Source organism: Ictalurus punctatus, chromosome 29 (genome assembly GCF_001660625.3).
Source record: "Ictalurus punctatus breed USDA103 chromosome 29, Coco_2.0, whole genome shotgun sequence".
Classification (NCBI taxonomy): domain Eukaryota; kingdom Metazoa; phylum Chordata; class Actinopteri; order Siluriformes; family Ictaluridae; genus Ictalurus; species Ictalurus punctatus.
In genome coordinates this window covers 14,188,662-14,209,116 of record NC_030444.2, presented here as the reverse complement: position 1 = coordinate 14,209,116, position 20,455 = coordinate 14,188,662, and the positions used below count along the sequence as shown (strand labels likewise).

General features: G+C 41.7%; 1 protein-coding gene across 19 annotated transcripts in view; it reads left to right on the top strand.

The window, feature by feature from the left end:
• LOC108260491 (neurexin-1a) overlaps nucleotides 1-20,455 on the top strand; it is a 284,791-nt gene that overhangs the window by 224,554 nt on the left and 39,782 nt on the right. For 10 of the 19 annotated variants that reach the window (XM_053677447.1, XM_017460837.3, XM_053677446.1 and 7 more), the window contains 2 exons: nucleotides 4,823-4,912; nucleotides 6,430-6,779. In XM_053677447.1, coding sequence (XP_053533422.1) covers nucleotides 4,823-4,912; nucleotides 6,430-6,779 — 440 coding nt within the window. The remainder of the gene's footprint in view (nucleotides 1-4,822; nucleotides 4,913-6,429; nucleotides 6,780-20,455) is intronic. The other 9 variants (XM_053677458.1, XM_053677457.1, XM_053677459.1 and 6 more) reach the window with 1 other exon arrangement.

Here is a 20,455-nt window from a genome sequence, read left to right as displayed (position 1 = left end):
ATCAGTGGTCACCAACCCTCTTCCTTGAGATCCACCTTCACGCAGGTTTCATCTCCAAACCAGAACCTAACACGCTTGTTTTAGTTGATCAAGAACTACTTAACGCAGTGATTAGATGGTGAGGTGGGCACGACTATGGTTGGAGCTAAAGTCTTCGAGAAGGTATGGTCATCTCCAGGAACAGGGTTGGTGACCACTGCACTAAATGGACTTTTGAAGAAGTAGAAGATCATTTTTATGCAGCTCGTTTACACCCCACAGGACATAAAGGACCAGTGTTTGATCAGAAATCGATTACATTTACAAAACCACAAACTGGGGTGTAATTCTGTAGTTGTGTATTCATCTCACTTTGGTGGAAACATCTTTTGTATCAAGCCAGACAAAATCCCAGCTTTGTATTGACGGCTGTGAGGCCCGGTCGTGCGACTGTATGTATTTACAGCAAAACACTGTTTTTGTGTGTGCTGGTGCTGCCAAGTCTATGAAAAAAAAAAACTCAAACAATTTCTTAAATGCGGCCATTATGCTTTTGTAAAGGAGACACTTCAGGAGGGCTACACATATAAATAAGCCCTAGCTGGCATCACATCGAAAGTAAACTTGTCAGGACAAAGTAAAGAAAGTGGGATGGAAAAGGAAACGTCGGGGCTCTCAAGTGCCACAACGGTCAAAGAGATCACTTTAGCATTAGAGACTTGCAACAAGTTCCTGGAGATGCCACACCTACCTGTTTCCAGGAGTCCAAGGAAGCAGAACCGGTTCTGCTCTCTGGCCAGTCACATGTTAATTGGTAGCTTTCTGTTCGTTAGGCTGTTGCACCAGATAATCAAACACGGTCTAAAAAACCTGATCATATTAAGATGGTATCCTGAGGTATGATATATTTGTTGGAATTCTTTCTCAAGAGCCAACTTGAGGACAAAGGATATATTTGCTTATAGCTCTGTTTTTTTCAAGTCCACTCATTAAAATACCTGTGGGTTTTGTTGAAATTAGGTTGCCAAGTCTTGACTTCAACTTGACTCATATTCTAGAGTTTTGAACTTTAAACATCTCAGGACTTTCGACTCGGAATGGGTGCAGATGTGTAGATACTGGTTTGGGACTGAGTTGGGTTTCAACTCAAAGGTTTAGGACTCAACTCAGGCCTTGTCCCAAATGGTGCTTTAAGTCCTTCAAGTCTGCACTTTAGTCAAATAACCGCTGCTCTGTCTCTTCAATGTGAACATCGCCAAAGGATGCATAGATGGCGTGCATGACCTTCTTTTTGGAATGGACTTCAAGGCCACAATTTGGGACAGGGCATTACCGCCTGTGGATTGGAACATTCTTCTCAACTCAGACTTGGAAATAAGTCTGAGTTTTTCACAGCGTGAAAAATTTTTGACTTGCACACTGGACTCGATTCAGATTCTCTGGCTCGAGACTCTAGACTCTACAGATTCTCGATTTAAACTCGATTTAAACTCTGCAGTTTCAACAATATGGCTTGAGACTTTGGACACAAATCAGACTCTGACTTGACTCTGACGCTACAGCTCAGGACTCAACCTGACTTTCTGTTTAGGATCTCCAGACTCGACTCCATTTCTACAACTCGGAACATTGGACTAGACTCAAACTTTACAGCATGGGACTCTACGTTCTGTCTCTACAGCTCGAGACTCAACTCAGACTCTGCAGCTCAAGAATCAAGAAGTTGACTCGGATCTTACCGCTCGAGACTCTGAACTTGACTTGGACTCTTTGGCTGGAAACTCAAGCCTGACTCTACAGCTCAGCCTCTGAACTCTGACCTGAAGTCTGTTTAGAATCTCTAGACTCAGCTCCATCTCTACAGTTCGGGACTTTGGACTACACTCAAACTCTACAGCATTGCACTCAGTCTCTAAGACTCGAGACTCAATTCACTCTGCGGCTAAAGAATCAGAACTTGACTCGGATCTCACAGCTTAAGACGCAGAACTTGACCGTTTACTCCTTGGCCGGACACTCTGGACTCGAGCCTGACTCTACAGCTTAGACAATGTATTTGCCGGACTCTAGAAGACTCAGAATCACGAGAGAAAAAAATTAGCAGTTGGATTTCAGTCTGTATAACCGGAGATGCTCTGAGTTCCAAGTCAACAAGATTTTAACAGAATACAATCCAGATAGTTCTGTTGCTTGGTTTTTTTTAACCTCTTACAACATGATATTTATTTTCTACAGTTAAACGTTTAAGTACACATTAGTAAGCTTGTCATGTCAAGTGTTACTGCAGGGGAAAAAAATGTTGTGTATTACCATTGCATTCACGGCAATGTTATTATACCCAGTGACATGGCGGGAGCAATGGGGCAGCCTGTTGACTGAGCTTAAAGCCTGAGGGCTTCTGCTCTCTCTTACACAGCATGCATAATTAGAGAGTAATAACTCTGATTTCATTTGCCTCTATACTCCCCCTCCTTCCTGTTTCCTCTGGCTACAGCACTCTGTAGTGTTGTCTAACCTCCCACCTTGTGTGTGACCTCTCCACAGCGAGGTGTTTAGTGTGTCAGCAGGTGGCTGATGGGATTGAGGCAGGCCTCAGGCCTACTACACTTACCCAGATATGAAGCGACGAGTATTTATTACACTCAGCACTGACACCTTCTTCCTTCGCTTTTTCGATTCCCACCTGCTACGCTATAGTGAACATGTTCCTTTAAGCACGTTCGGAATGTTTTCCCATTATCCTTGGAAGGCAAGGGTAGAAAATGCTTGCCAGGTACTGAAAGAAGTTCTTTTTGCTTTCAAGTAAATAAAAGAGTGTTTCGCTCCGACATTAAAACCGCCTCAACTGAGCCATTCTTCAAATTCTATCGGTTCTGTAGTGCTTTTGGAGTTCCTCAGAGTCGGTATCTTTCACTCCTCTGCTTGTGAGTCGTTGGCCTAGTTTACATGTTAAGGCTCCGGAATGTCAAAGCTTGCGCTGTCTCTCAGAACGAAAGTAAGACATCTTTTTATTTTTTTAACCACACCTTGAATAATGCATCACCTGATCTTTCCTCAGATCGCACTCCGAGCTGAAAGGCCGTGATGTGAATGTTTCTGAATTAGACCTGAAATGTTGAAGATACTTTTTTTTTTTCCCCATCCCCCCAAATTAGTCACCTGCAAATTCCCACCCACCAGCCAGCGCTCCCTTATTCTACGGCTGTGGATCGGGTGGTAGAGCGGGGTGTACACTAATCGTAGGGTCGGCGGTTCGATTCCCGGCTCACGTGACTCCACATACCGAAGTGTCCTTGGGGAAGACACTGAACCCCAAGTCGCTCCCGATGGCAAGTTAGCGCCTTGCATGGCAGCTCTGCTACCGTCGGTGTATGAGTGTGTGTGTGTGAACGGGTGAATGAGACACAGTGTAAAGCGTTTTGGATAAAAGCGCTATATAAGTGCGCCATTTACCTTTTTACCACCAGCTTCCCACCAGTGGGTGAAGACTAACACATACTTCCTCTGAGACATGTGAACCCAGGAACTCGCCATTTCTATCCTATTCAAGGAAGGGTTTGTTTTGTTTGTTTGTTTTTTTTTTAAGGCTCGTGATATTTTCAAACGTTGCCGGAAGATGAGCGGGGTTAGATTTGTGTTTATCAAACTCATAATTGCGTCCAAAGCCAACCCTGGGACATAATCTTCAAAAATTATAGAGCCGTTTTTATTTACAGCATAGTGTTTTAGTTTCCTGTTTTAATGCTTTACTTTTTTTTTTTAAATAAAAAAAAAAAACGAAAGAAAGAAAAGAAAACTAAACTTTATTTTTGTCTTGAACGGTGCTGTAATAATATCCCACCGGCTTTGCCAGGAAAAGCCTTTTCCTTTGAGGCTACACCTCCAACGGTTTATTTTTCTCTTACTGGTTATCATCGGTTGTATCTGTACAGCAAAGAAGCTTTGCAGATCCCAACATCAATCAGTAACACTCGTTAGTTTCCTCACAGGTTCTTTCTAATACAGCACGCTGAGATCTGACACGTTTTCCACTTGTGTTTTTATTTTTTTTTTTGGTTTTGTTTTGTTTTTCTTCTCACTTTTCTGGATATTCCTGTAATTGAAGAGCAGCAAATTGGGTTTTATTTTCATGGAAAACAAAAGCTTTTGTCAAAACCTTGATCCACTTGTTTACCTGTTTACCTCTCTGGTGCTTGTACTTATTTTCATGCTCTGTCTCTTGACCTTCCGAATACTGTAACCACTGTGTTCGTGGCTAGCGTAATTAGCATGATAAATAGTTATTTTTTTAAAGTAATTGGAAATGAAAATGTGAGTTATTTATTTATATGTATATTTATATATATATATTATATATATACACATATATATCTTTTTTATTTTAAATATTTGAATGCCTTCTAACTGATAATTAGGCGTAACAAAGAAAGGCATTGATAAAATGTTGCAGTAATGTGTAACTAGAACTTTTTTTTATTTTTTCAATTTTTTTAAAAAGTATTAAAATAAGTATTTTTGTGTAAATATAAAGCTGTCTCATGAATATTGGTAGAATTTGGTGTGTTGTTTTAGTTGAACTTTAGAAGATTTAATCTCGATAATTTACAAATTATGTCAATTAATGTTCACGTAATGTAGCGTTAAGATAAATTAAAATGATACCGGTTAAAGTTGGTCGGTTTTGATGTTTTTAATCATCCTAAATTTTTCCTAAAAAAAAAAAAAAAAAAAAGAAGAAGAAAAAATGAAATTAAAACTGTGCAGTTGTATAGTTCAGGCTTCTACCATTTAACCCTTGACCTTTCAGATTGTAACCAATGAAATGTCTCTTTAAACTTTAAAGGCAACATTGATAACGAACGACTGGCGATCGCTAGGCAGCGAATCCCATATCGACTCGGTCGAGTAGTTGACGAATGGCTACTCGACAAAGGTAAAAACCCCATGATTAAAACTTAACCAGTAATTTGAACTTTAAAGTAATATTTTTTTTTTTTTAGCACAACTAAACTAATAAATTAAATGTGCAGTTAAACAGACACTAATAACGAAGGTTTAAACGCAGATAAATGTAGTTTTAAGTTAATATAATGTATTGAAGTGATTTATAAGGGTTTATATATATATTTTTATGGATATATATTTATGTTTTCTGTTAATTACAGGTTAAAGGGACTGTAATGTAAATCTAATTAGTTCATAAACATATATGTAAATCATTCATCCAAATATGATATTTTTTTTAAAACTAAGCTTAAATGATTAAAAGCTTAAATTAACGTTAATTTGTTTGTCATTTAGTTTTTTGCATTTTGTTCTGTTATGTCATGTGCACTTATTTATGACATTAAACTGATCTCTATGCTAAATAGATTGAAATTAATTGGCATCAGTTAAAGTCCCTTTAACGGATATGTTAAATGTACGCAAGGCATAAAGTAAAAGTTAAAACAGCGAGAAATGACGTTTAAGTGCATGCTTGTGTTGTTGTTGTTGTTGTTGTTTTTAAATGAATGTTTGGGAAGAAAAACAAACCTCCCACACTGAAAATGTGCCATTTTTGTTCCGTTATCAGACTATTCATCTGTTTAGTTCCTTTTTTGTTGTCGTTGTTGTTGTTGTTGTTGAATTTTTTTTTTTTTTTTTAAATAAATAAAAATCAGACGTATCGTCTTTGTCTACTTTTCCTCCACGTTATTGTTCTATATTCACGTTTACATGCTGTGAGACCTGCTTAAAAAAAAATGTTTTGCTAAAAGGGCGCCTAGAGTTCTAGGTCGGATCCGCGGCCGAAGGATCTCGGATGTGGATGTATAGAACTTTTCTGGTACCAGCGCTCAGGTTTAAAGAGCGAACAATCCTGTCTCAGAACGCTAATTGTCTGACAAAGCAGAAACAGCTGCTTTCGACGCCGCAACGACATTAGCCAGAGAAAAATCTCTTTAACCACATATGGAGAGATCGTATGGAGAGAGCACTTCTCACGACGCCGTCATTAATTCTGACAAACGATTCGAGGGTTAGGGTTTGGTAAGAGACAGCGGGAGTGAATGACACACTGAGAGGAGTCTTCGGCGACCTTTTAGCAAAAAAAAAAACAAAAAAACAGTGCTTTCTATTTTTTTTTACGTTTAATTTTAAGTTTACGTTCAATGCTGTCTTGCCATTACGTGGTATCTTTATATATCTTTCATTTCATTTCACGGGCACTCTCATGGTCATTACGGCAGATAAATTACAAGCCGCTCCCGCAGGCGATGAGTAATTTATCCTGCTCATTACCCGCCGGACAAATAATCCGTCTTTTTTTTTTTTTCCCAGGCGTGATTATTCCACAACATTCTTCCCTACCATTTTATTTTCTTCTTTAAAGAATGTATGTCGTACTGCGCGTGGGCGCTCGAGCAGTGCCGTCCATTGGAGCTGTATCGTTTTTTTTCCCTCCCTCAGGTCGGCAGCTCACCATTTTTAACAGCCAGACTACGATCCAGATCGGAGGCTGGGAGCGAGACAGGAGTCGCTCCTTCCAAGGACAGATGTCAGGCCTCTATTACAACGGGCTCAAAGTGTTCAACATGGCCGTCGAGGGAAATCCAAACGTTCGCGTCGAGGGCAGCGTGAGGCTGGTGGGCGAGGCGCCTTCCTCTTCGTCCTCGTCGTCGTCCTCTTCGTCTTCGTCCTCTATCAGTCCTCAGTCCAACGCCTCGACCTCTATCATGGAGACCACCACGACCACCAGCAGCACCACCACGGCCTCCAGCCGCCGGGTCAAGCAGACCACGCCCAGAGACACGCAGCAGGTCAGGCGCTTTCTTTGTACTTACGTGTGGTGTGGTGCTTTTATGGATTTTTTTCCAAATATTCGTCAGAGTCTTCTTACATTCCCTTAGGTTTGGTGTTTATTTGTTTTTAAATGTATTTTTTTTAGCTTTGTTTCTAACGCTCGACATCTTGAGTGGGAGGGATTTTCAGGAATTTACCTTTATTGAGGTTCTCGCGGTCCTGAGGTCAGATCTGTTTAGTTAATCAGGGGTTTGAATAAGGCTCGTGGAACGAAAATCTGTTTTTTATTGTGGCTCACGTTGTTAAGCAAAATCCAAGGCAACTTCTAAGGAGAGCTAATTATGGAAAAATCGGAACGTTTCCCGGGTCAGTCCGAAACGGTTACGATTCCGTGCGATAAATAAATGTATGTTTTTTTAAAAAATAAATAAATAAATAAAGTCATAACACTATAGGATATTTTCCCGCTGCAATATTCAAACACCATTCGTTTAGAAATCTGGATATTCAAATCGCAAAGAACGGTTACGAAATAGCAAATTCCCAGTAGCCAATCCGGGACAGACTCTCTGTAAACCCCGCCCAACTGAGATGGTGTCAGAAGTGTAACCATCAGGGATTCCTGATAATGGACACCTACCATGTCTGCGATTTTTTTTTTTTTTTTTTTTTTCAGCCCTGACTCTTTTTCACAGCATTTTTGACACAAATCTAATTCCATAAGGACGGAAGAGCGCTTGGTTTTTTATTCAAATAAACCGATGCTCCAGCTGAAAAGGAAAATAGGGCACGGGCAGGAATCTGGCATCGATATTCAGCACGCATGGCTCTTACACACGACCGTGTTATTAAGATGACATGCTGATAGCGGCCATTTTGTCACTTTTTATACAAATGAATGCAAGAAGATCTGAGCGGAGATGTTCAGAAAATATCAGAAAATCCCAAACATTCAAATCATCCGACTCTTAAGTGTACCCGGCCTCGAGTTAGTCTCGTTCAGTAGAGACGGCCGTTAAAAAAAAATATATATATATATATATATATGTGTGTGTATATATAAAAACCTCCTTGTGGGTAAAAAATGGAAAGAAAAGACATATTCTGTATTGTGTTCTTTGCAGAGCGGAGACGTCGACATCATGGGTTTCTCCTGAGGCGGTGTAGAAATAAATAAATTAATAAATAAATAAATAAATAAAAATAAGGCCACCAGTTTGACCTGCTTTATCTCAATGAGCATGTTTTTTTTTTTTTTTTCTTTGGGGGGGGGGTTCTTTGTTGCAGAATCGCTAACCCTTTTCATCCGGGATGGTTATTTGCTGGCGAGCCGGTTTTGAATGAAGTGGTTTGGATGCGAAGACCTCATTCAGGTCAGCTCGTTACCTTCCGAGCGTAAGGTCTTTGAGTAACATGGCCTCGAGGTCCTTTTCCAACCTCATGCTTCAAAGAGCACGTATAAGACCCGGAGGCGACCAGAGCGCCGATTATTTTGTGCTCGTGGCCCCCCTCGCTGTGATTGCACATCCGGGAACAAAAGACAAGCCGGTTTGTTTGTTTGTTTGTTTGTTTGTTTGGTTGTTTTTTTTTTTCGGGTGACGCGACGAGCGTCAAATCGCAATGTGTACTGAATCATGCTCGGACCAGATTGGTGTGCATTGTGTGGACCGGAGCGCTGAAGCTCTCGAGTGAAATTGCAGGGTTCCGCTCGATCAGAACCACAGAGTCAGCAGCACTGCTATTAAATCTGGGACACTGTATAAACAGCACAGTCTAATCTAACACACTATATTCACCGGAGCTTTGCTATTTATATACGTCTAACCGAACCTGAAGGGTTTGTTTTCTTTTCCAGGAAACTACAGACATGGCACGGATTAGAAAGCGAGAGGTTTCTAATCAGTGAACGAAGGAAGTTACAGTATATCGCAAATCCTGCTTCGTATAAACATCTGTTTTCATCCACCGTTTCTTTTTACTTTCTTTTTCCCGTGACTGGTAGCAAACTTTCAAAAAAAAAGACGCCGTAAAATCACGCATTTTCGGCCGGAACAATCATATAAAAACTCTGGATTTCCTGCGCGGACGGTACGAGAAGAACACAACACTTCAGAAAGGGAAGTAATCGACTTTGATGTCGGGTCGCGTTCCACCACTTCAAAGGTGGCTGTTTTCTCATCGCGACACGTCCTGAAGTGTTCGGTTCCTTTCACACAACAGCCGCTTGCATGCAATTAAAATGTTTGTTTGTTTTTTTTTTGTTTTTTTTTTCAAAGAACGACGTCAAACTTGTTATCCGTTTGTAGCTACCTTTAACGTTGCGGCACGTCAGTAAGACAGACACGGGGTTGATCCGAACTTGTTCATTTTTGTTCTTATTTCAGCTCACGTTGGATAGCATCGATCAGACGAAGGTCTGATCAAATCGAACTAAGCCGAGCCTGTCAGATTGTATGCTTAATTCTCTCGCTATGATGTCGCGCCTGCGTTTCAAGGCGTCCGTATCGGTTCATCGTGGTTCCGCGACCCGAGGATGAGACTATATAAATAATGTCATTCTAATATCCACTTCTAAATCTTTCATCTGATAATGGAAAAGCTTGAGCAAATGATAAAGTAGAACCGACTGTCTGGCCAACGAAGCGTTTTTTTTTCCTTCTTGTTCTTCTTCTTCTTCTCGAGGCTCTTTGTATGTCTGAATAATGCAGCCGGCGCTTTTATCTCCGTCTCGCATTACATGTGACGATCAGCTTATTCTGGTAATGCGATTTCATCCTCGGCGTGGTCATAACTCATTAGGCCTGAGCCGCGATGGGATATCCTCGATATAAAAAAAATAAAATAATAATAATAATATGCGTCCTCTTTATGTGGTAAATTCCGTGTCTTCGGGTCAGGAGACTTCGTCCGGGCGAATCCGGTCGCGGATCGTTTTTCGGTCGTTTTCATTTGAACATTCCCGTTTCTCTCTAAATAGGAAAGACACGTGCATGGTGGAGTGAGCCTGGGGTGTGATGAACGCTCGCGTGTCTCAGCTCGGAGAGAGTGCACGAGCCGGAATAGAAGTCAGGAGGCAAAAAAAAAGAGAAGAAAAAATCTTAATTGCTTATTGTTTCACAGCTGTGTTACAGCAAGGTGATTAAAAATTAACCGGAAATAAAATCCTCACTGAGCTACAAGAGCAATGCTGAGCGCTTATAACGCGTAAATAAGCTCATAAATCAAACACGGTAACAGATTAAGCGGGTGATGGAGACTGAATACAGAAGTTCGGCTCGTACAGAGATTTACACTACACCGTTAACTTGTCGTGTGTGTGTGTGTGTGTGTGTGTGTGTGTGTGTGTGTGTGTGTGTGAGGAAGACTATTTCTGTAAACTTCTGAATTCTTTCTGCTGCTTCCATCATGAGTTCCGTCATCAATAAAAGTCAGTGAGAATGTTCCAGAAGTGGCCGTGCGACCCCAAGCCATGACGCTACCTCCACCATGTTCCACAGATGAACTCATATGTTCCGGATCGTGAGCAGATCCTTTCTTTCTCTTTGGTCTTTCCATCACTTTGGTAGAGGTTCATCTCGGTTACTTTTGTGGATCATCTCTGTGTTTGTTTATGAATTTGAATCGTTCTGAGTCTTACTTCTGATGAGAGGTGTGTACCTGTATAATTTCTGCTCTCGGAGTCTTGTGATACCTTCACCCCCGCCCTGTGGGGGTTGTTGGTGATGTCAGTGACTGTTGTTTTTGGGTGTTTACTTCACAGCTCTCACAACGTTTCCGGCATCACCCGCTGTTGTCGTTTCCCTTGGCTGACCCGTTCCACGTCTGGTCGTTAACCATTCTGGTGGTTTAGTGGTCAGCACGTTCTCCTCACACCTCCAGGGTCGGGGGTTCGATTCCCGCCGCTTTCCCGTGTGTGCGGAGTTTGCACGCTCTCCCCGTGCTCCTGCTCCTCTGGTTTCCTCCCCAAGTCCAAAGACAGGCTTGATTGTGATTGCCCTGGATGGATCGGCGCCCTATCCCGGGTGTACCCTGCCTTGTGCCCCGCGCTCCCTGGGATAGGTTCCAAGTTCCTCGTGACCCAGAAGGATAAGCGGTGTAGAAAGTGGATGGATGGAAGTTTATAAAATGAAATAATCTCCTCAGTTTCCACTGAAGAGATCTTGACAGCGCAGTGTTTGAAGCTAAATTAAGAAGTATGAGAAATGATAATACGCTCTCCGTCTCAAGTGTCAGACTAATGCTGAATGAAAATATTCCAATTAAAAATCATTTTTTTAAAAATAAAAACTTTCAAATTGCCAAATTGAATCAATCTGATTAGGAGGAGGTTTATAAGGCAAACGTAATTGGCGCCAGGGGAAAGTCTTTGAGCTTGTGGAGCTTGTTGGTGCGGGACGTTAGTGTGGAGAAGGATTGCTGTTTTATCTTCCAGTTCAATCACACGTCTCTTGGTTAAAGTACAAATAAGAAAGGAAATTTCTCATCTCGCACGACGCAGTAACATTCTTACCTCTCATTCATGCTAGGCCAGCGATTTGTTTTGTACACATGGCGGAAACCTGGATATGAAGAAACTCGTCCTCTGAATGCATTTAGACCAACAAAAAAAAGGATTTTAAATTCGACACACCTGAAAAAAACACGCACACACACACACACACACATCCTGGAGAGAGTTCTCGTGGAATGACCTTTGGGTAAATAACTGTTTTCATCTCTAAGCTGTGATGATTCATGTAATCGCTCTCAGCGCTGATGAACACACCCTGCTATTTTGATTCCTTTTTCTTTGTCTCGGGTTCTGCGAATGATTGTTACGGTCTGCACTGAATGTTAAGATTCCAAAAAAGAAGGGTACACACTCTGTGGAATGAAAGGGGGGGTCAAGAAAACAAAGAACAGAGAAGGAGAGCCCTACTGCTGATTGGTCGGCTGTGAAGCCCGTTATGACGTCATCAGAAAAGAAGGGAGGGAATGAGTGAGGGAGGAAGAACAGACGAATCGAGAACAAGAAAAGCAAAACAGAAGACAGAGGAAAGAAGTGAATGACATGTTCTAGGGCTCGTGTGAACAAGATGTACGTGTTCTAGGGCCCATGTTCAAGTGAATGACATGTTCTAGAGCCCGTGTTAACGTGACATAAGTGTTCTAAAGCCCGTATCAATTTGATGCATGTGTTCTAGATCCGATGTTAACATGGCAGACATGTTCTAGAGCCTGTGTTAACGTGGCCGATGTGTTCCAGAGCCCACATTACATGGCGTACATGTTCTAGAACCCATATTAATGTGGCAGACGTGTGTGTTCTAGAGCCTGTGTTACCGTAACAGAGGTGTTCAGAGCCCATGCTAGTATGAATGACGTGCTCTAGAGCCCATGTTAACGTGAGTGATGTGTTCTAGAGCCCATGTTAACATAATGCCCATGTTCTAGAACCCATGTTAATGTGAAGTACGTTTTCTAAAGCCCATGTCTGCATAAAATGCATGTACTATGTTAACATTTCCTACATGTTCTAGAGCCCATGTTACCGTAATGCACATGTTCTGGAGCCCATGTCACCATAATGATCATGTTCTAGATCCCATGTTAATACGACGTACGTATTCTAGAGCCCATGTTACCATAATGCTCATGTTCTAGAAGCCATGTTAATGTGAAGTACGTGTTCTAAAACCCATGTTTGCATAAAATGCATGTACTAGAGGCTATGTTAACATGGCCTACGTGTTCTAGAGCTCATGTTAACATTCTGTATGTGTTCTAGAGCCCATGTTACCGTAATGCTCATGTTCTAGAGCCCATGTTAATATGACGTACGTATTCTAGAGCCCATGTTACCATAATGCTCATGTTCTAGAGCCCATGTTAATATTATGTACGTATTCTAGAGCCCATATTACCATAATGCTCATGTTCTAGAGCCCATGTTAATATGATGTACGTATTCTAGAGCCCATGTTAACATGATGCTCACGTTCTAGAGCCCATGTTACCATAATGCTCATTTTCTAGAGCCCATGTTGATATGACGTTCGTACTCTAGAGCCCATGTTAACATAATGCTCATGTTCTAGAGCCCATGTTACCATAATGCTCATGTTCTAGAGCCCATGTTAATATGACGTACGTATTCTAGAGCCCATGTTAACATGATGCTCACGTTCTAGAGCCCATGTTACCATAATGCTCATTTTCTAGAGCCCATGTTGATATGACGTACGTACTCTAGAGCCCATGTTAACATAATGCTCACGTTCTAGAGCCCATGTTACCATAATGCTCATTTTCTAGAGCCCATGTTGATATGACGTACGTATTCTAGAGCCCATGTTAACACAATGCTCACGTTCTAGAGCCCATGTTGATATGACGTACGTATTCTAGAGCCCATGTTAACATGATGCCCGTGTTCTCTGTGCACGTGTCCTATAGCGTGTGTTTGTGGTGGTGTTATTTTTAGCTGACCATGTTCTCAGGGCCTCATTAATTTTCAGCATGTTAAAGCTAACATTGGCCTAGCGAGGCTTATCTCCTGCCCTAAAACAAGAGTTTCAGCTTAACGCAGTCTCCCTGACATCCACCCATCATCTTTAACGAGTTAGAACCCGAAGGACATGCTGTAGTAATTATCTCCCAGCGCTCCGAGGGGAAGAGCTGAGAATGGAACAGGGAAATCTCCAACGTTATGCAGGAAACCTGTGATGAGAGCATCGCTGCACTCGGACTCGAAGCGCGCGATCTCAGTGGAGCGTGTGCAGCACTCGGGATCGGGATGGAGGGACTCCATCGGAATCACAGAATGATCTAGAAAACCTGAGATGAAGGAGGGAAGAAAGAATGAAAGATGTAAGGGTGGAGGGAAGGAACAAAAAGAAAAGAAAAATAAAGGAAGAAAGGAGGAAATAGAAAAGAAAAATGAAGGAGAAAGAAAGAAACAAAGAAGTGGAACAGAAAGGGAAAACTAATTAGGAAACCAGAAACAAAAGATAGAAAGAGAAACAAACGAACAAAAGAAAGAAAGAAACGGAGACAGAAAACAAGAATTGGAAAGCCAAAAGTGAAAGAAAGAAAGAAAGAAAGAAAGAAAGAAAGAAAGAAAGAAAGAAAGAAAGAAAGAAAGAAATGGGGTGAAATAAAATAAGAATTAGAAAACCTAAGATAAAGACAGGAGAAAAGAAAGAAAGAAATAAAGAAAGAAAGAGAAATAAAGAAAGAAAGAAAGAAAGAGAAATAAATAAAGAAAGAAAGAAAGAAAGAAAGAAAGAAAGAAAGAAAGAAAGAAAGAAAGAGAAATAAATGAATGAAGAAAAAGAAAGAAATAGGGTGAAATAAAATAGGAATTAGAAAACCTAAGATAAAGAAAGAGAGAAAGAAAGAAAGAAAGAAAGAAAGTGTGTAAAATAAAATAAGAAAGAGAAAGCCTAAAATAAAGAAAGGAGAAACGAAAGAAAGAAAGAAAGATGGAAGGACTGAGGGAAGAAACCAAAAAGAATAAAATGAAGGAAGGAAGAAGGAAATAGAAAAGAATAAATGAAGGAGAAAGAAAGAAAGAAAGAAAGAAAGAAAGAAAGAAAGAAAGAAAGAAAGAAAGAAAGAAAGAAGAAAAGAATGGAGGAGAAAGAAAGAAAGAAAGAAAGAAAGAAAGAAAGAAAGAAGAAAAGAATGGAGGGATGGATGGAGAGACGCTCTGTAACATAAATGTCCGCCCTGTGACCTGACCATTTCCGATAGAATGTACTAGAACAGTCTAGATGTAAAACGCCCGGCTGTTAAAGATGAGATTGTGAGCTGGGTGACTAGTAGAGCGAGCGCTCAGTGCGCTGCTCTCTCGACCGTCTCCTCAGGACCAGAACCCTCCTCGGGGTTTGTGTCTTGCTGCAGGTTTCCCGGTGAAGATGTTGGAGTTCTCTCTATCTGAGCTCTTCGTGAGGACGAGGCGTCAGTACTCTGATGAAGCACTATCTCTCGGTAACCGAGTCCAATCTCATTCCATTAAGCCCTAATGCAATGCTGACAAACTGTCTTCCTGCGCCGACGAGACACTCCCCCGTCTCTCTCTCTCCGAGACTGACGGCTCACTGAGCCAATAAGAACACCCCCGGAGTGGGCTTTGGACCACGGCGCTCTCTCTGGCACTTGTCTTTTTGGCTTCTTGGGATTGGAGAGGCGAGGCCCTGTCTTTGAGGCACTTTGTTTGAAATAAATCTGACATTTTGCGAGCTCAGACAAGACCGAAAGCGTCCAGAGGTGGACACGCTTGTTCTCTTTGTCTCGACAGAGACGAGTTCCATGTGCTCGCTGTCTCGCGCCCACAGGAGGGCGGAGCATGTGGTCGTTATATGACTGAAATCGTTGCTATTTAGGTTCCTTCGGTAGATAACAGGTCCATGATTTCAGTTTTACAGCAGCTGGAAGCATCGACGGAGAGCAGGAAAGGGGAGAGGGTCCTACAATGTTTACTGTGGAAAGAAAGAAAGAAAGAAAGAAAGAAAGAAAGAAAGAAAGAAAGAAAGAAAGAAAGAAAGAAAGAAAAGCAAACAGTTATAGGAAAGGACAAGAACTAAAAATACAATGTGACTGCAGTTTTTTTTCATAAATCAAAAAAAGGAAAGAAGAAAGGAACTTTAGAAAGAAAGTGAGGAAGGAAGGAAATGAGGAAAGGAAGGAGGGAAGAAAGGAAGGAATTTTAGAAAGGGAGGAAGTAAAGAAGGAATTTTAGAGAAGGACGGAAGCAAGAAAGGGAGGAACGAAGGGAAGGAGGGAAGGAAGGAAGGAAGGAATTTTAGAAAGGGAGGAAGGAAGGAAAGGAAGGAAGGAAGTAATTTTAGAAAGGGAGGAAGGTAATTAAGGATGGAAGGAAGGAAGGAAGGAATTTTAGAAAGGGAGGAGGGAAGGAAGGAAGGAAGGAATTTTAGAAAGGGAGGAGGGAAGGAAGGAGGGAAGGAAGGAAGGAAGGAATGAATTTTAGAAAAGGAAGGAAGCAAGAAAGGGAGGAAGTAAGGAAAGAAGGAAGGAATTTTAGAAAGGGAGGAAGTAAAGAAGGAATTTTAGAGAAGGACGGAAGCAAGAAATGGAGGAAGGAAGGAAGGAAGGAAAGTAAGGAAGGAAGGACGGAAGCAAGAAAGGGAGGAAGGAAGGGAAGGAGGGAAGGAAGAAAGGAAGGAATTTTAGAAAGGGAGGAAGGTAATTAGGGATGGAAGGAAGGAAGGAAGGAAGGAAGGAATTTTAGAAAAGGAGGAAGGACATTAGGGAGGGAAAGAAGGAAGGAGAGCGATAGGAAGGAATGACCTTTAGACAGAAAGGGAGGAAGGAAGGGAAGGAGGGAAGGAAGAAAGGAAGGAATTTTAGAAAGGGAGGAAGGACATTAGGGAGGGAAAGAAGGAAGGAGAGCGATAGGAAGGAATGACCTTTAGACAGAAAGGGAGGAAGGAAAGTAGTTAGGAAGTAAGGGAATTAGGAATGGAAAGAAGGAGGGAAAGAAGGAGGGAAAGAAGGGGGGAATGTTTGAGAAATGCAAAGTAACTACAGTATTTTTTTATCATTTGGAATGAATGAAGTAAGAACGGAAGGAAGGAATTTTGTTTGAGAAATACAATGTGACTACAGGATTGTTTTCATAAAGGGAAAGGATGGCAGTTCGTAATGAAGGAAGGAAGGAATGAAGGAAGGAAATTTGCAACATGACTACAGTATTTCTTATCAATCAAAAGAAAGGAAGGAAAGAAGGAAGGAATCTTGACGGGAATTCAGTCAGTCCGGTCCAACTCTGGACCCTACAGTTGTGTAAACCCTGGTCTTTAGCACACTGAGTGGAGTTCAGGATGAATTCGTGATGACTAATGCACATTGCCGAAGCCACCGGAGTCACGCGGGCCTGTGACAAAGCCAGAGGGAGCGTCAGAGTGATGCAGAATGTAAGCTGGATCTTCTTAATTAAAAAAAACAAGGCCCGGGTTGAGATCCGGCCCCCCTCAGGCTGGCTGGAGAGCTGTGAGCGTCTCTCCTCAGTCACCTGACAGTGATGAATCCACCGCCGCTGTCCACCGCTTTCTCCCAGATATTAATCACACAGGTGCTCAGAGAGACTCGGAGAGGGTGGATACAATATTAGCGCTATTATGTAAGTCACATGGGACACTCTGATTAAGTAGCTCCTCAAACAAGGCATTTGCTTTCCTCGCTCACGGGGGTGTGAGTGAGTCGCTCGGCGGCTCTCAGGAGTCGCCTTGCTTGGCATGCTACAATTCTTTTTTTTTTTTTCCCCCCTCTTGTGGAATCATTCAGGATGGTGTAGATAATTGACGGAGACATCTGCACTCTCCCACTCGCTGATATTGTAACCGCATGTCATATCGGTTTTTGCCTTCTGCATTACGGCTGATTAGATGTATCACACTTAATTACTAGCGCAAACAGGAAGAGCTAGCGCCAGGGTTGACAACGACTAACACAAACACTGCCAATTCCAGGGACTCTTCTGTTGTTATTATTACGCCTGCAAACATGCCGGAGTTTTTCTTCTTCTTCTTCTTCTTCTTCTTTTTCTAACACTATAATAACTGCAGAGCCTCCGTTTATCCCGATAGCGCTAATCTGGCCAGTGTTGGTTGCGTTTGGCGGTAATTTGTTGACGCGCTGCACAATGCGAAATATTAGCAAAGAGCAATGTGTTTTGAAAAGAGATAATGCAATGAAGCATTGTATGTTTATAAAAATATATATATATATATATATATATATATATATATAGTAATAATAATAAGGAGAAGGAGACGGTGTGCTGTTTTGAGATTAGTGTGTTTAGTGCCGGGGTACGAATTTAGAAACTTGAATACCAAGTGCACGACGGTTTTGATAAGTGTAATACAGAGCGCTAGGGAAACACGCACGAGGTGATTGGACTGGCGGAAGGCGTGAAACGTGTGCGACGCAAGATACAAGAACGCGTCAAGAACCACATCGGGACTGAGAACCGTCAACTTTGGTTTGGGGTGTGAAAGACTTATTTGTCACGTTACCTCTGTACGGCATGATTATGACAAAAATCGGCACTGAACGACATTACCCATCAGCCCCAGCATGTCACGTGACCATGTCACATGTTACCTCTGAACGTCATGATTATGACAAAAATCAGCATTGAACGACGTTACCCATCAGCCCCAGCATGTCACGTGACCATGTCACATGTTACCTCTGAACGGTATGATTATGACAAAAATCGGCACTGAACGACATTACCCATCAGCCCCAGCATGTCACGTGACCATGTCACATGTTACCTCTGAACGGTATGATTATGACAAAAATCGGACTGAACGACATTACCCATCAGCCCTAGCATGTCACGTGACCATGTCACATGTTACCTCTGAACGGTATGATTATGACAAAAATCGGCACTGAACGACATTACCCATCAGCCCTAGCATGTCACGTGACCATGTCACATGTTACCTCTGAACGGTATGATTATGACAAAAATCAACACTGAACGACATTACCCATCAGCCCTAGCATGTCACGTGACCATGTCACATGTTACCTCTGAACGGTATGATTATGACAAAAATCGGCACTGAACGACATTACCCATCAGCCCTAGCATGTCACGTGACCATGTCACATGTTACCTCTGAACGGTATGATTATGACAAAAATCGGCACTGAACGACATTACCCATCAGCCCTAGCATGTCACGTGACCATGTCACATGTTACCTCTGAACGGTATGATTATGACAAAAGTCGGCACTGAACGACATTACCCATCAGCCCCAGCATGTCACGTGACCATGTCACATGTTACCTCTGAACGTCATGATTATGACAAAAGTCGGCACTGAACGACATTACCCATCAGCCCCAGCATGTCACGTGACCATGTCACACGTCCCACTGATGATTCACACCTGTTTTGTGTTAGTCCTAATAAGGACCCTCTATTTAAGCTCTGGTTTCTGTGTGTTCCGTGGTGTTGGTGTACTCTGTTCTAGTTGTCTTGGGTTTTTTTTTAAATTATTATTATTATTATTATTTAATGAATTTTAATTAAAAAAAAATGAAAGGAAATGGTTTGAAAATGTAGTTTAGTGGAACATAACAAGAGTATTTATTTATTTATTTATTTGGTTGTTTGTTTGCATTTATAACTCAAATATGCTTTCTTGCTGTTCAGGCTTCCTAACGAGTCTGTCTCTCAGAACATAAATGTCTGTGTAAAATCCTGTCATTTTTCTGCGCGCTGTTAGAACGCCTGCCGTTTTTCCGACTCGCTGATCGAGCTGATTGATCCGTCCACGCAGTAAAAGTTGAGCTCTTATTATGGAACTCCGATCGCAGTAAACCGATTTCTCAATTATTTGTGCGCGGCGGGCCGTCGTGTCTGTCTCCGTCTCTGTCTCTGTCTCTGCCGGAGTGCTCGTGTTGTTGTTGTCGTTATGGCTCACCTTAGGAGACAGAAAGCGAACGTGACTTTCACGCGCCACGCAGAGACCCGCTTCCGTCGTCGCCTGGTTTGGGTCTCTGCGCACAATCCGAGGATAATTAATTAGCTCTAATTGCAACTTCGTGAGTCATTAGTTTGAGGATGACCTCCCTCGATTAGAAAGATGATGAGAACCACCTTCCGTTTACATCCGGTCTCGGGGCGGGACTCGAACATGTCCTTGTTACGGCCTCGGTAATTACTCTATCTTTTTTATATCAGGAACAGTTGGAGTGTAAAATCTTAAGAACCACTTTTTTCAGATTTAAAAGATTAAAATATGAGAAATAATCTATTAATATCAGGCTTTTTTTTTTTGGTGTTCTGCCTTAAATAATATCTAGGATTTGTACATGTGCAGCCAGTTTTCCCTGAGACCTCCCACTACTCATTAATATTCACAAATCTCTTGGGCTTTAATATTCATTCTATACATATACATATGCGCTGGTGAATTCTGACATCTGATTGGTCAAAAGGTGTTGATTAATTTTCTATAGCAGCAGCTCTGACAGCAGTGCCGCTGCAAATCACGGCTTTATATCACATTTTAATATCGTTATCGTTTCTATAGTAACGGCCATTTGAATGGACTCGTACGTGTCACATAAATGGATTAAAACAAACTCGTTTTATCATCGATATGGATGTTTATTTATTTAACACGTGTTGAAGGAGTCTCCAGTGTCAGCGCACCAAAACACAGAATTTTACTGAGTTATTATTTTTTTTAAAGAATACAGAACGTTAAAGAACTGCGTAGAGCGTACTTTAGAAAAAGAAGGGTTACGTCTGTACCGTTTGTAATTCCTGCCTGTATTGGATCTCATTATTACTTATTATTTTTATTCTAAAAAAAAAAAACCAGCTCAAAACCATAAACAGTAATTATGCCTGACCCGTACACCGACCTGCTCACGTCTCCTCGCGACACGCGCTCGGCTCTTCTTTCATTCAGGCGTCCGTTTCATCGATCGGCTTGTGCGCGTGTAAGTCGTTGGACAAAACTTCACTCTTTATTGTTTATGAAAGCAAAACAAAACAGCTTTTCATCATGCGCAGCTCATTTGCAATTTAAAGCCAAGCAGCAGCTGGGAATGATCCAGCGTGGTAAGAGGGCAGTCACGTTATAAATTGGCAAAATACGTGTATAAATATGCGTATAAAGCAAAATGGACGTGAAACCGAGCAGATACATGGTGC